A 14071-nucleotide genomic window follows, 5' to 3' on the forward strand; every position below is an offset into this window, starting at 1 on the left:
GAGTAAAATAGCAATACATGATGATTTGTAAAAAGTTACTTTTTTTTTGAGACAAGGCCTCCCTGTAGCCCCAGCAGGCCTGGGACTCATTATGCAGACTAGGTTGGCCTTGATCTCATAGAGATTATCTGCCCCTGCCTCCAGAGTTCTGGGAATAAATGCTGCCACCATGCCTGACCTGACAGGATTTTGTGTGTGTGTGTGTGTGTGTGTGTGTGTGTGGTATTTTTGAGACAGGGTCTCCTGTAATCCCAACTGACCTGGAGCTTGAATTCACAGAGATCCGCCTATCTCAGTCTCCCAAGTGCTGGGACTAAAGGCATGCACCATCACGCCCGGGTATATTTTTTGTTTTATGTGTTATGAGTATTTTGCCCTCATGTATGTAAGTGTACTCATTTGTATATTGCCCACAGAGGCCAGAAAAGGTGTTGGGTCCCCTGGAACTGGAGTTACAGAACTTGCTAGCCACCATGTGGGTGCTAGGAACAAAATTTGGCCCTGTGCGAGAGCAGTCAGTGCACTTCACTGCTGAGCCATCTCTCTAGTTCCTGAGGACCTTACTGAGTTTTATTTTTCCTTCTTTTCTCTTTTAGCCTCTGGTTAATGAAGCTAAGCTAGCAGTTGGAAACATTAGACCAGAATCTCTTTCTGAAATTCGCTCACTCCGTATGCCACCAGATGTTATCCGAGACATTCTTGAAGGAGTTTTGAGATTAATGGGTATCTTTGATACGTCTTGGGTAAGCATGAAAAGGTAAGCTTTTGAACTTATGAAAAATATTATTTAAGCAGTGAATTTTACCTTCCTTTAATTATTTATTTTAAAGTTAAGAAAATTTTGTTTTGGCTCACAGTTTCAGAACTGTCAAATCTATCATAGCTGAGACAGGTGGGACAGCTCACCTCACCAAGGTCATGAAGCAATGAAAATGTTTGCTGTCCCTAGCTTTCTCCTTTTATTCTTTCCAGGGCAAGTTTGTGGGATTGTGCTATACATGTTTGGAGGGGCACTCCATCCCCCTACCCCCTGCAGTTAATCCTCTCTGAAAGTGTCAGAGATACGCTTTACCAATCTTCTAGTCATTTTTCAATGCTCTCAAATTGATAATCAAGATTAAGTATTACTCATCCCAACACCTTTTGTCAGCTTGACACCCAAACACATCTTAAGTCATAGCATTCCACCCCTGGTCTCCAAAAGGTGCTTGTCATCTTAAAATGCCAAATACACTCTGCTAATATCCACGAGTCCCCCAAAATCTTCACAGTTCCATTATTGCTCAGAAGTTGAAGCGCAAAGTTTCTTGCATGATCCTTGGCAACCTTTTAGCAATTAGGTTCTATAGAATTAAGAAGCAGGTTGTATACATTTAATGAATACTGGCATAGTGCAAATACCCTGACAATAACAACTTAAGGGAGAAAGGGTTATTTTTGTTTCAGGATATAGTCCATCCTGGCCAGGTTCTTGGCATCAGGACTGGAGGCATTACTGTCAGGGAGCCCAGCAGATGACTACAAATGACTGTGCTAGTGCTCAGCTTGCTCTCTCCTCTGTGGTCCAGCTGTGGAGTAGAGTGTGGGGGTGTCTTTCTACTTCAGGTTACCTAATTGGGATGTTCCTTCACTGGCATGCCCAGAGGGCTATCTAATTTAGAGATATCTCACAGTCATGCCTAAAAGTTTATCTCCTAGGTGATTTAGATCTTGTTAAGTTGATAATCGCTATCGACCATCACATTGGCTAAAATGCAGACACATTTTCCTTTATGGTTCCATAGTAGTGGGTATTCCCAGTGTGATGGCATCTGTTCTAGTTTGTTTCTTCATTGCTGTGACAAAACACTCTGACCACTACCAATATGGGGAGGAAAGGGTTTGTTTATCTTTAATCTCCCGGGTCACAGTTCATCAGGGAGCCCAAGGTAGGAACTTGAGGCAGGAACCTGGAGGCAGGAGCTGGAGCACAGGCCGTGGAGGAACACTGCTTACTGGCTTGCTCCCCTGGCCCTTGCTTAGCTTGCTTTCTTATGTAACACAGGCCCACCTGCCCAGGGGTGGCACCACCCACAGCGGGCTGGACCCTCCCACATCATTCAACAATCAAGAAGATGCTCCACAGACATGGCCACAGGTCAGTCCTATGGAGGCAATTCCCCATTTGAGGCTTCCTCAACCCAGGCGTGTCAAGTTGACAGTAAAGTTATCCAGCACAGCATCTCACTGATGGCATCTCACTGTGATGGCATCCCACTGTGATGGCATCCCACTATGGTGACATCCCACTATGGTGACAATCCATTGTGATGTCATGTCTTGAATGGAAACTGTTGTTGGTCATGAAGGGTACACAGGCTATTTCCTGAGGGTCAGCCATTTCCTTTTCAGAGTCCACCTGATTGGCCTCTGCTCTGAAGTATCCCCAGTACTTTCCAGTGTCTCTTTTCCATTAGAGGTTTATCTCCAGACCACCACTTACATCAACCATGTTAGCACCCCTGTTTTCCTGAACTGCTTGTTCCCGAGCAAAGCAACAGTACTCTCCCAGGCAGAATGACTGGTACTGCTGCAATCCCTCCACCTCTCCATCTTCTCTGTTGTTCCTGGACCAGGTCTGACCCTGTCCTGGGCTGGTCCAGTTCCCATCTTTGCCCCCATAGCTACCTATCAGAATTTTAATGCCTAGTTCATAATATTTCCTTTATTATCTCTCAAACTGACCCTTTTAATACATAGTGCACTTGGGGCTGGAGAGATGGCTCAGTGGTTAAGAGCATTGGCTGCTCATTCGGAGGACCTAGACTTGGTTCTCAGCACCCATGTGGGCTAACAACCATCTGTTACTCCAGTTCCAGGGGATCTGATGCCCTCTTCTGGCTTCCATGGGCAGTGCATACATGTAGTGCACTTACATACGATAGGCAAAACACTCATACACATAAAATTTAAAGTAAGAATTTTAAAATACACAGTATACTCTTTACCCTGAATTTCAAGTTACATGTAAATATATATCAAAATCTAAATATCTTTTTTTCCACGAGTAACTATTATACATGTCACAAGTGGGTAATGCCAGAATTTTCAAGAATTCCCATTAACTGTGATAATTTATTTGGTCCTTATATTGTGTAAAAGCACTATGATTTCACTGTGATTTTCTGGTGAATCTCAGAGTCTTGTACTTTTTTGTTTTGTTTTTGGTCTTTCTGAGAAAGGGTCTCCCTGTAGCCCCAGGTGGCCTGGAACTCGCTATGTAAACTAGGCTAGCCTTGAACTCACAGAGATCTGCCTGCCTCTGCTCCCAGGTGTGTTCACCACCACAACCACCAGAGTCTTGTTCTTTTGTGGTGGGTTGGGGAGCAAAAGAGACAGAGAAGAGGCCAGAGGGGAGGAGGGGGAACGGGGAGCAGGGAGGAAAAGGGAGAGAGCCTCAGGGAATCCATGAAAACGGTGGGCAGTAATGGAACACGGACTTGTTGATGCAAAAGCATAACTCTCACCTCAAAGGGGAAGAGATAGTTTATTCTGGAGCCAAATATGAATAACCATGGCCCGGGAACACAGATTCAGGTTACCCCAAATTCCATGTTCCAGCATGCTAGCAGTAGCATTACATTTTTATAGTAATGGAACAAGGAAAAGTCATAAATCAAACACTTTTTAAATACATTGGTGGATACATTCAGGTCATAGCAAAGTCAGGAGGAGGCGGGATTTCTACTGTAGGTCTCAGATGCCATCTGATGACGTTCTTAGCTTTTTGACTGGTAGGACCTGGAGGTCTGCTAAGTTTTATTAGTCACAAGAGCATTAACTCAGAAACAAGGTAGGCAAGGTGTGGCTCTTTATGGGGTTAAAGGTGTCCCCAGATAATTTGTGATCAGGCTCTGGATCTGCAATGTTTTAAACTTTCCACCTGATTGAAGTGTTAGTCAGTTGGTCGGCCTTGCAGGAAATTCAACTCTTCCTGGGAGCTTTCCTTCACAGACCCCACAATGTCAGGCTTTTCACCAATGGTGTTAAGGTTTAAGTTGTTGAGATTTCAGTTGATAACAAAGGAGTCCTTTTTATGCCTGAGCATTGAAGAATAGATTTCAAATGAAGGAATTCTTCAAAATACTTTAGAAAGCATTTGGTATAGTTCCTTGCATAATCCTAGGAAACAAGAGTCTATAGTACTTGACTCAAAGCCATAGTGGAATAAAAAAATTAGTGGATTCTGACATACCACGTCCCGCTCCAGTTTGTACCCAGGACATTAGACAGAATATTTCACTCCTCTAGAGAGTCTCTCTTTATTTTAAAAAGCTGTTAACTCTTGCTTAAATTTTCTAATATTTGATATTTCTTAACTCGTTTTTTAAGTAGTACATACATTTTTGAGAATTACCAACTTTTAGGGACTTGAAAGATGGCTCAGTGGTTAAGAGTACTGGCTGTTCTTATAGAAGACCTGAATTTGAATCGCAGTACCCACATGAGGGCTAACAACCGTCCATAACTCTAGTTCCAGGGGATCCGACACTGCCTTCTGGCCTCTGCAGGCCTTGCATGACACAGGCACACTTAAATACATGCAGGCATAACATTCATACACATAAAGTAAAAAAAAAAAAAAAAAGAAAATCAACTTTTAGTAAGTCTTATTTACGTCAATATGATTTTTTCTTAGTTTCCTTGCCAAAAGGGGTATCAGAGAAGACATCGCAACTTTTGATGCACGGAACATTCCAAAGGAAATAAGAGAGAGTGTTGAGGAACTTCTCTTTAAAAATAAGGCTTCTTTTGATCCAAAGGTAATTTCCCTTTTCTATACTATATAATATTCTGCTTTTTATTGTTGATGCCTTGTCATTGTTAATGGTTTAGATCCCCTAAAAATAAAAATTAAGAGCCACATGTGGTGGTGTATACCTTGAATCGTAGCACTCAGGAAGCAGAGGCAAGCACATCTCTGTGAGATCCAGGCCAGCCTGGTCTACATAGTGAGTTCCAGGCCAGCTTGGGTTACAGGGTGATCAGGAAGACTCTGCCTCAAAAAAATATTAAAATTAAGGAATAGCAGAGCTGTAGATGTAGTGGGAAGCATTTACCGGGATAAGGGAAGATAGAGCCCAGGTAGTTGGAGGCTCGTTGTCCTGTGTGGTTTTGAGTGTAAGTGTTTCCTCTCAGTGCTGTATTCCCAGAGCCTCCTCCTTTTTTGTTCTAACTCCCTACATTTCTGATTTTCTTTTTCCCCCTGCTAGGAATAATAACAGATATAGGATATTTATATCAAATTTCAGGGAAAAGTAACTTCTGTGACTCTGGTATTTTAAGGCTTCTTTATCTAAAATACTATCTTCTTTGACACCAACATAATATTTTCAATTTGTTACTATGTGGTAAAAATGTATATGACATGTAGAAGAAAAAGAATTGGTGTTTGAGCATTGTGACTGGCCCATGCGTTCCTTAGACATGGGACTAGCGGGGCAGCCATGTTGGTACAGCAGTGCATGCTAAAGATTAAATGCTGTTCATAAAGATTTGCTTTCAGATTAAAAACAGAGTTCACGTATATTTCTCACAATGCAGTATAAACTATGGACCCCAAACTTTAAGTTCAAATTTTAAAAAATGCCTATATAAATGTGTTAAATTTAACTTTGCGTTTGTTTTGAAGTTCAGTCAGAGTACTGGGTAACTTGAGTGACTTTTCAGAATGCTAAGCGTGCCAGCACTGCGGCCGCACCTTTGGCTGCCTGGGTTAAAGCCAATGTGCAGTATTCCCACGTCTTGGAGCGGATCCAGCCTCTGGAAACTGAACAGTCAGGATTAGAATCGTAAGTGAAATACAAAATACAAATAGTTTTAACCTATTTTTGCCATCAGTTTTATGTAAGTGTTATAGTGTTATGTAAGTATAGAGCCAGTGACATAAAAGTAAGAATTGAACAGGTAAAAGAACAGACAAACAAGCAAACAGAAAACAGCTTGGCCATATAGTGGTGCACACCTTTAATCCCAGCACTCAGGTGGCAGAGGCAAGGCTGATCTCTGTGAGTTCAAGGCCAGCTGAGTTTACATACCAAGTTTCAGGCCAGCCAGTGCCATATTGTGAGGCCCTGTCTCAAAGAAAAACAACAAATAAACATATACATTAAAAAAAAACCAAAACAGCTAATTAGAGGATGACAGAACCAAGTGACTTTTCTTTGTCCGTGTTGTTAGTAGCGTGTAATTGTCAAATGTCTTTAGAAAAAGTCAAAGTTCCATAGAGGATAATAAATACTAAAGAAAATATGACTTATGGGCCTGGAGAGGTGGCTCAGTGGTTAAGAATACTGGCTGTTTTTACAGAGGACCTGGGTTCAGCTCACAGCACACAAGTGTCAGCTAACAACCATCTGTAACTCTAATTCCAGTGGATCCCATACCCTCTTCCTACCTCTGCGGGCATTGTACACACAGGTGCATTTACATACATGCAGGCAAAATGTGCACATAGAATATTTAAAATAAATTGAAAATTTAAAAAGAATGACTTAAAATCTAGAAGTTGTATATGTATTTTCACATCAATTTTCTGAAATATTTAGGATGCATTTTCCTAAACAGTGTCTGAAAAGGTAGGAAGAATGCTTAACTATTTACTATTGTAGCTTAAAGATAAAATGTGTTGTTGTTATTAAATCAGGACTATATTTTCTATCTTTCATTCCAAATGTAGACCAAGAGGCTTGTTCTGTTTGTGGCTGTCCTGCTTCTGGTCCTGCCTATGCAACTTCCCGTTCTGGAGAAAAATTTCAGCTTTTCCTTTTTTCTCAGTATAATTATATGAAAATTTTCTGTTAAAGGTGTTTTTACTGTTTTGACTGAAGATACTTTCTTAGCTGAGACGTGTATTTTCCGAATGTTTCCTTTCTCCTAGATATTTTGTTCTTTATTTTTGTTCTTTTGGGGGGAGTCATACTGGGGACTGAACGAAGAAGCTTCATGTGCTGGGGAAGCTCTGCCAGCAGTTGCTTCTCCTCTTTGTGTTCTTGACAGAAATGATTACCTCATGTTAAAACTCACTTTCTTCTTCTGTTTGCATGCTGTGGATTTGTCTATAAGACACAAACTTAAAACCTATTGGGTGATCTCACTTTTCTGTTTTCTGTGAGATTCTCCTGTACTGGTGGTTCCTTAGTATCCTGTGCACAGCCCTTACCTAGTGACTTCTGGTCATTGCTGTTTGGGTGCTGTCCTTTTTTTGCATTGCATCATTTCATTATGAATTCTTGCATTTTTTTTCTTTCTTAGTTTGATTTTCATTTTCCTACGATATATCTTCCTCAATAAGTTCCTAAAGGAGTATATGGGGCAGAAAATATTGTGAGCCCCGTCATATCTATACTATCTCATCATATGTGGTCATGTCGGGGTGGGTTTTCTGATGTGTTTTGATGGCTTAGACTGTTATGGTGATGGTCACATGGTGGTGATGGTCATGTGGTGGTCCCTAGGTCAGCACTTCAGCATCACCTCAGGTTTTGTTAAAGTTCAAGACTTTTGGGGCTGGAGAGATGGCTCAGCAGTAAAGAACACTGGTTGTTCAAACCTGAGTTTGAATTCCAGCACCCACATGACAGCTAACAACTGTCCGTAACTCCAGTTCCAGGGGATCCATCAGCCTCTTCTGACTTCTGCAGTCATTGCACGACACAGGTACACTTACCTACATGCAGGCAATACACTCATACACATAAAATAAAAAAAATACATATTAAAAAAAGTTCAAGTCTTTTGCTCCATTCTCACAGAGTCCTTCTGCTCAAGTGGGGTTAAGCCCTGCAGTCTGATGCAACATGTCATCCCAGCTGTTTGGGTGTGCCAACACGTCATCCCAGCTGTTTGGGTGTGCAGTGAGGTTCCATGCCCCCATGCTGCTGTCATCCACCCAGCTTTGCTGTTGAAAGTATAATGCCATTTTGATTTTCTGTCATTTGAACATTATCCCATATTTATCTTTTTCTCTTTGGAAGTTTTTAAGACTTTGTTTTTAATGTTGTGAACTTTACAATTCTTGGTGTTGGTTATTCATTGTCTACTTCAGTTTTAAAAATTCATGTCATCTGAGAAAATTTATTGCGTTATTTCTTTGATAGTTTCTTCTTTTACCTGTAATTGTACCTTGGGGTGTTGACTGGCCTGTTGAATTGTTTTTAAAAAGGCGGTTTCAGTGGGGGAATGGAGTTCACAGTCGAACTGTTAAGTGTTGTGTGTTATCTTTAAAACACACCTCTGTCTTTAGCTTTGTTACCATCCTCAGCCTGGGATGTCTGTCTCTCCTGAGTGTTAGCACCACGCTCATTGTGCCCCTGCCTTTCTGCAGACTAGTTGAGCTTTTGCCTTCTGTATTCTGCCACGTCAGTCCTTATTTTCCACTTATCTTTATGGGGTTTTGAAAGAAGATAAATGAGCATGTTTAATATGCTGTTTTTATTCAAAAGTCTACATGTGATATTTAAGTGTTGTTAAATATCAGCATCTAGAAATGATTGGAGTTGGGTCTGAGGGTACACTTAATTTGATCATTGCTTCTTAAACTCTGTGAAAAACTGTTACAGTATTGAACTGTGGCTATTTTATCACATTTCTTGCAAGATTACATCTCATAATGCTATAATGGCTTTTATGTTGACATCTAAAATTGACTTGTTACTTTGAATCATATTTTAGAAATTTGAAGAAAACCGAAGACAGAAAGCAAAAGCTAGAGGATCTTCTTAATTCTGTTGGTCAAAAGGTATCAGAACTCAAAGAGAAGTAAGTTCACTTTAAATTGATTATGAATATTTGAAACAGGCCTCAACTGATTTTAAACATTTTCGAAGTCCTTGTCATGACCACTAGTTTTCCTTCTTTTTGTATGATATCACTTTCAAGTTGTTAGGAGCCTAGCATAGTGGAGAAAGTGCCCCATTCGTGTGTGGCCCATGTTTATAATCCAGGTTTGGGAGGTAGAGGCAGGCGGATCAGGATTCAAGATCATGCTCCAGCTACATAGTAAGTTTGGGGTACCTGAGCTACCTGAAACTCTGTCTCAGAAATCAAAACCGATTGGATAAATAGTCTTTGGTAAGAAAAATTTATGTAATTACTGCTATATATATACACCCCCAGCACCAGTGAGAATATTGAGAACTGGATGTGGTGACCTAATCTAGTGTTTACGTTAACATTACATTTTAGTTTGGCTTTGTGATTTTTATATTCCTTTATGTTGACAATGCTGTTGCCATATGCACTGTAATTTTTACAAGGCTATTGGTCATGTCAAAAAAGTTCCATTTTAATTTTTTCAGTTTGTATTAAAAAATTATTTGTGCAAGTATTATATGTAAGACTGATTTGTAAAGATTAGTCTTAAAGCATTTCATGTGTCTGTGTGTCTGTGATTGCTGTTTAGTAGAAGATAATTATTGATACGAGAATTACAAATGTGAGCACATTTTCATCTAAAATTGTGAGAGGTTGGAACTCTAAAGATTGTATTGCATACTAAATGCATGCTAAGGTTTTCAGTTTGGATACATGCTTTTCTATAAGGTATTGTTTTTTTTTTTTTCTTTCTTTTTTGTGGTGGCTAACAACCGTTTGTAAATCCAGTTCCGGGGGTCTGACACCCTTTCTGACTTCCTCAGGCATGGCATGGCATGGGTGTACTTACATAGATGCAGGCAATACACTCATATACATAAAATAAAAATAATAAATTAAAAAATAGAATAAGGGAATTGAGAAAAAACCTGATCTGTCAGACTTATAGTGTCTGGACTTGACCCTGTGCATGCTAGACAAGTGCTCTTCTACTGAGCTACATTTCCAGTCTTTGGCCTATCAATTTTAATCCTAATTTGACAAAATTAAGGAGATTTTTGATGTTCTTATACAAGTTATTTAGAAATGTGAGTTGATTTAGCAAGTATTCATCATAGAAACCATATACAAAGTGTGGTATGAATTGGAAACAGAGATGTCATTTGTTTCCACGTCCTGAAGAGCAGCACCATCCAATTGAAGTTCTTCAGATGATGGAAATGTTCTGTAATCTGTTTGGTTTGGTAGTATGTAGCCTCATGTGGCTGGAGAGCACTTACACTCTGGGTAGTACAACTGGGAAACTCTATAGCCCCAAAGGGCTAGTGACTACACACTGGAATACTCATTTCAAAGGCTTGAGTCTAGGGGAGGAAGCAGATAGTAGAGGGTCAATGAAATACTCTGTAAAGTGGCACAGCTTAATGGTAGATGCACCTGTATGTGAATTTATATCCACTGATGATTGAAGAGAACTTATACAACAATCTGTTTGGGTCTAGCTTTCCTTATTTGTGACATATAAAATATAGTACTTCTTCTGACCTGTTCTATAAGAATCAAGCTTGTTTGATGCTTGGTATAGTCCTGAGCTTATTATTGGAACTTACATATTTTTGACTGATCAGTCATACCAAATATCACCATTATATTTAATACAGAATCACCAGTAGTAATCATGGCTGGAGCGTCTCAGTGCTGAGTGCTTGCTGGCTCACAGCTGCAGTGTCTCCAGCTTCAGGGTATCCAAAGCCCTCTTTTGACCTCCATAGGTGCCTGCACAAGCGTACACAGGCACACACTCGGTCACACACACACACACACACACACACACACACACACACACATAAACAAAATAAAAAATTGTACAGGTAGGGGCTGGAGAGGCTCAGTGGTTAAGATCATGGGCTGTTCTTGCAGAGGACCTGGGTTCAGTTCTCAGGACCCACATGGTGGCTAACAACTTTCTGTTATTCCAGTTCCAGGGGAACTCAATGCCTTCTTCTGACCTCCGTGGGCATTGTAGGACACGGGTATACTTACACATATGTAGGCAGTACATTCATACACATACAATAAAAATAATAAATAAAATGTTTTTTTAAATTGTACAAGAGGTTTTCAAGGAAAACCATTTCAAAAGAGCTATAGGGCTGGAGGATAGCTCTGTGTGTAGAGTGCTTGCTATGTAAGCATGAGGACCTGAGTTTGGATTCTCCAGTACCTACATAAAAAGCCAAGTCTGGTAATGCGTGCCTATAACCCCAGGACTGGAGGGCAGAGGTAGGCAGATCCCTGGGGCTTGCTGCCAGCCAGTTGTGTCAAAATGGTAAGCTCCAGACTCAGTCAGAGACTCTGTCTCAAAAATAAAAGGCGATTACTATTGAAGAAATACGGGTATTGAACTCTGGCCTCTGCACACTCCTGCACAAGCGAGCACACCTACACAGTATGCACATACATATACCATACAAAGGTGCACATGTGCACAGAAACAGGGACCTGATATTTGAAATATTTTCAGCTTATATTTTCGATAGGCAGACGTTTGAGAGCATTGGGCTGAGGAGTGAGGTAGAAATCAGGGAGTGAGTTGAAGATGTTCAAGGCTAATTTAAAAGAGGACGTTTTTTAATAATGTGAAAATTTTAAGATCTTAGCATATAGTTTTGTGGGTCCAGAAGAGAAAGAAAATTTTATAGATAGGTTGATTTTTTTTTTCTTAAGTCCAGGGCCTTTAAATGCCATTAAAAAAAGTTTGTATGTGATATAGTCGAGGTTCTTCCCAGTCCTTGGATATAGAGAAAGCTATACTTCATTGACTTTAGTGCAGAGGCGTGAACCTAGGGCTTTGTGTCTCACACACATTTCACCACTGAGCTATACCCCAGCAGGAATGATTACCTTTGAATGTGTGTGTTCGTGTCTGTTTTATTAGTGGCATTTCATATACGTATATGATCAGTATATCCCAAGGATAACTGCATTAAATATTTCTTAAATCTTTGTTTTTAACTAAATGTTAATGTTTTCTTAGATTTCAGAGCAGGACGTCAGAAGCCACCAAACTTGAAGCTGAAGTCAGCAGAGCACAGGAGACCATTAGAGCTGCAGAGGTCTTAATCAGTCAGCTTGACAGGGAGCACAAGAGGTGGAATGCCCAGGTATGTTTGAGAGGAGAGTCGGAAAATCCGTGATTTAATTAATTGCATTTGTTTCAAACAGATGAGCAGAAATCTCCGTTAGCTTTGCACAAATGATCTAGAAATAGTCATCAAATAAGTGAATTAGCCCTTAAGCAAAGTATCTTTTTATAAACTGTGTACTTGAAATTCCCTCTGGAAGGTGCAAACGATGTACAGTTTCTCCAAACTGCAGTCTGGAAAATCAGTGAATTTACTGGGCTTACTTACAGAGTAGTGGGTAAGGGATTACTTTACAGGACTGTGGGTGCCTCCCCGACAAGGTCGCACTGGAACGTCTTCAAGTGTAGATGATGACTTCCCCACAGGCCAGAGAGCCTCACCACAGCTTCCTCAGTTTATATAACCTTAGTCCCTCGCGCTCATGCAACTAGGGCAAACCGGTTGGTTGGGAGATGTGGCAGACTCTCCCTGCCCCTCCTTTCTTGTTCAGAGTAACAGTCAACCAGCTTAGCTGTGACAATCCTGAGCAAGCTGGTGCAACCGGACTCTAGAAGATGGCCTCTGTCCATGGTCTGCCTGTTGGAGGACAGATTTTAGGGAAGTGGCCCAGTTAGCTGCCCATGCTATGGATGAGTCGGGAGGGGATGAGTGTCCTGGTGGAGTTCACCATCACAGGACAATAATTTTAGGATTCCATGCTATTGGCCATTCATTTCTTCTTGAAATGTGTTTCAACCCTGTTAGGCTTTTGAAAAATTAAAGTTGTATTTTTGTTTGTGGGTGTGTTAACATAACAAAACATGTTTATTTGTAGAACTAGGTTAGTATTTTGTACTTTGTTTTTTTTTTGTATTTTTGAGACAGGGTCTCCCTGTAGCCCCAGCTGTCCTGGAACTCACTGTGTAGAGCAAGCTGGCCTTGAACTCACAGAGATCTGCCTGCCTCTGCCTCCCGAGTGCTGGGATTAAAGGTGTATGCCACCACGCCCAGCAGTATTTTGTACTTTTAAAAACTCCAAGGTCTTAATGGTATTTGGAAATTTTGGCTGTTGATTCTCCTTTCCTCACCCTAAAGCTTTCCTCTCTCTGTATGCACAGACCCACATGCAGCTCTCTTTGCAGGTTGCAGAGATATCTGAGGAGCTGGCTACTCTCCCTAAGAGAGCTCAGCTGGCTGCTGCATTTATAACGTACCTCTCCGCGGCTCCGGAGTGCCTCCGAAAGACCTACTTGGAAGAATGGACCAAGTCTGCAGGGCTTGACAGTGTGTATTGAGTTATTTATAAATTTGAATTTCACTCTATGAAAAATGTTCTTTAGTTCTTTTATACGAGGAAGTTTACTGCATGTCACAAAAAGGCATTAGTACAAATTTTCCATATTGCAGAAATGTTTTGTAAATCGTTTCATAACTGTAAATTTTTTAATTCTATATCGGTATAACCTAGACTTCTAAATTATTTTTAATATTGCACAGATGTATCTAAATATTTTACAGTAATTTCACATAATAAAATGAGATGTGGGGTTCCAAATTCTCTGTTAATTTTGAGTTTTCACTGCAAAACATTGTAATACATTCACTCAGAAGAAGTCTTGAGTTCTACTCTTGCACTTTCTAAAAAAAGTTTTCTTGCCCTTGGGTTTGGCTTCTGAGGCTCCCAAATGTGTTTCAGATGAAGGACAGCTATATGTTGCCAGTATGTCTGAAACACTTTTATTCCCTTTGTCACGTACATGATCACTGTAGTGACATGCTTGGTATCTTTCACTTGTGCAGAATTTGATCTAAGGAGATTTCTTTGTACTGAAAGTGAGCAGTTAATTTGGAAAAGTGAAGGCTTACCATCAGATGACCTTTCCATAGAAAACGCTCTTGTGATCTTACAGGTAATTGACTTAATTGCCTCAGAAATATTTCTTTTAAGTTCGGTACAGCAAATGCATTAATATTCTGAGATTCTTGCAGTTACTTTAATAGTGACATAAAAAGAAAAAATATTTTGCTAATTAAAATCCATTATATACTTTTCAGTATATTTTACTTTTTACTCTTAATATAAAACTATAATC

General features: G+C 40.2%; 1 protein-coding gene across 2 annotated transcripts in view; it reads left to right on the forward strand.

Annotated features, from left to right (window-relative positions):
- The window catches only part of Dync2h1 (dynein cytoplasmic 2 heavy chain 1), a 273560-nt gene that overhangs the window by 112605 nt on the left and 146884 nt on the right, over window positions 1-14071 (forward strand). For both annotated transcript variants that reach the window (XM_008829984.3, XM_008829990.3), the window contains exons 57-63: window positions 597-757; window positions 4679-4802; window positions 5710-5831; window positions 8713-8799; window positions 11891-12017; window positions 13121-13262; window positions 13779-13888. In XM_008829984.3, the coding sequence (XP_008828206.1) occupies window positions 597-757; window positions 4679-4802; window positions 5710-5831; window positions 8713-8799; window positions 11891-12017; window positions 13121-13262; window positions 13779-13888 (873 nt within the window). The remainder of the gene's footprint in view (window positions 1-596; window positions 758-4678; window positions 4803-5709; window positions 5832-8712; window positions 8800-11890; window positions 12018-13120; window positions 13263-13778; window positions 13889-14071) is intronic.

The sequence above is a fragment of the Nannospalax galili genome, unplaced genomic scaffold (assembly GCF_000622305.1).
Source record: "Nannospalax galili isolate Female #2095 unplaced genomic scaffold, S.galili_v1.0 scaffold1750, whole genome shotgun sequence".
NCBI lineage: Eukaryota > Metazoa > Chordata > Mammalia > Rodentia > Spalacidae > Nannospalax > Nannospalax galili.